The sequence below is a fragment of the Limulus polyphemus genome, unplaced genomic scaffold (assembly GCF_000517525.1).
Source record: "Limulus polyphemus unplaced genomic scaffold, Limulus_polyphemus-2.1.2 Scaffold1573, whole genome shotgun sequence".
Classification (NCBI taxonomy): domain Eukaryota; kingdom Metazoa; phylum Arthropoda; class Merostomata; order Xiphosura; family Limulidae; genus Limulus; species Limulus polyphemus.
This window is the reverse complement of record NW_013667183.1, coordinates 1-2,257: the sequence shown is the minus strand read 5'-3', so window position 1 is coordinate 2,257 and position 2,257 is coordinate 1. Positions and strand designations below refer to the sequence as shown.

The 2,257-nt window shown below is 37.5% G+C and overlaps 1 protein-coding gene across 1 annotated transcript in view; it reads left to right on the top strand.

Annotated features, from left to right (window-relative positions):
• Positions 1-1,853, top strand: part of LOC106464156 (carboxypeptidase M-like) — a 21,382-nt gene extending 19,529 nt beyond the window's left edge. The window contains exon 6 of the mRNA XM_013924277.2: positions 1,532-1,853. Within this exon, the coding sequence (XP_013779731.1) occupies positions 1,532-1,776 (245 nt within the window). The 3' untranslated portion in view covers positions 1,777-1,853. The remainder of the gene's footprint in view (positions 1-1,531) is intronic.
• The last annotated feature ends 404 nt before the right edge of the window (positions 1,854-2,257 follow it).

Genomic DNA, 2,257 nt, shown 5'->3' with positions numbered 1-2,257 from the left:
TAGTTCTAGAAACGTGGCGTCACGGTGGTCATGTGACTCGCTGACGCAACAATATATAGCTACAAACTTTCTGCCTCACTTTCGCCATCTCATGCTTGCATAATTCTTGCCACTCCTTATAATCACGTAGTGTTGGATATAATTCGACACTTACCATCAACCATCATCGTGACTACCGATCCGATGCTCGAAACTGAGCTTGGTGCTACCTTTTAAACTAAGGCTTAAAGATTTCTGTTGTGGGAGACAGTCAAAACGTTTGCATAACGTTTCATACTGTTATGACAGCGGAAGTCACGTGACGCCGATGGCGCGTTTGGCGCTGGTAGCGTACATGAAATTTCTCGAATGAACATGAATGATCGGGGAGGCCCGAGTGCATTCGAGACGCCGCTTTGTTAGTATATAAGCCTGGCAGAAAAAGCCTGTGGGATTGAATGAAGAGAGTTCGGGTAATTTACGATTCTGTTTCAAGCTAGTGTGTGTTTTCGAGATTGTGAATCGCTGTGATTTATAGAGTGTATTATAAAAGTAGTTAAGTTTAAAGTGACGAGAAACGTACGGATTGTGAAATTACTGGGTACTAAAAGTTTGTATCAAGAAAGAATAAACTAGTTTAATCAAGAAAGGACTTGTATCGCTGAAGTTACTGCGACAGAGTTTCTACCGGAAATTAACAAACAAGCAGATACGTAACAATACGTTTGTGTAACATGGACGAAATCGATCATGCAGTGGTAGAAAAAAAATACTCTGTTCCTGTCAAAAGCGTCGTGTCCGAAAGAGCACGAACCCTATACATAACTAAATAATATGCGACATCATTACAGTTGCGTGGCTTTTTGGGGTTTACCAAAAATAAAAAATAAAAAATGTTCCAAACTACTTGGGCACCCCCATTTCCTTTTGACACCCCTATTGTAACTAACGCTTCCATTTGTAAATTTTTTCCCCAAGAAGATTGTACATCTAATTAATGAAGTAAGTGGTATAATAATGTATTAAAATTATCAGATCATACTATTAATATGATTTATTAATACATAAATGTTACTTTGATGATTTTTTTTTTAAATTGAGGGGGTGCCATATGGAACTCTTACCCTTGTTTTAACTCTTTACTTTACTTTTATAATACCTACTAAATTAGATATATATAAATAAATACATCCGAGAATGCCAGTGTCATGTTACGTAAATATTTCGACATATGGACCGTACGTCAGACGTCACGAACAAACATTACTAAAGACAGATACAAAAACAGACAACACGTACACTGATCTTGACAGGCGTCATAGCCTAAGGGTAGGATTATTACCGTTCACAGCTGGGTATATTTATTCATATTGTTACGTATCTGGTCGTTTGTTAATTTCCGATATAAATTCTTCCCGAGGAACTTAAGCGATACAAGTCCTTTATTAAATAAAACTAGTTTATTGTTTCTCAATACAACTTCTCAATACAAACATTCAGCTGGTATAGAAGTTGTCAATACTGACATAAAACTTCAACTTTTGATTTTCAGATAAACATATAAGGCATATTAAGTCTCCGACTCCAGAAGACGACGTATTTCATCATCTTGCGTTACTGTATTCCTCTCATCACCCCATTATTCACCAGGGAAAGCAATGTCGGATGGGAATCCCAGACTTCGAAAATGGAATTACCAATGGTGCCGAATGGTACGCTGTGAAAGGTGCAGTTAAACTTTACATAGTTAAAGCTTATTATGTTTTAACAGCTCCCTTGAATCTTACGATGCATTAATTTAGCTCCCCCTGGTAACTCAAAACCGTAGACCTGAAATTTATGTCTTAAAACTCACACCTAGGAGTTGATGAGTGAAGTTCATAATTTTGTGTTTAAAAAAATGTAAATAAGAAACAGTGAAACAAGATATATAAAAATGAAAAATAAATATTAAGATTTTCAATAAAAAATATTGACCATATGAGTAAGATGACAGTTTATTATGACCTTAAATTATATCCACACATTCTTTTATTTGAAGTTAAGCACAAAGCTACACAATGAAGTATATGTGCTCTGCAAACCACGAGGTATCGAAACCCGGTTTCTAGTGCTGTAGGCCCGGCATGGCCAGGTGGATAAGGCGCTCGACTCGCAATCTGAGGGTCGCGAGTTCGAATCCCCGTCCCACCAAACATGCTCGCCCTTTCAGACGTGGGGGCATTATTATGTGACGGTCAATCCCACTATTCGTTGGTAAAAGAGTAGCCCAAGAGTT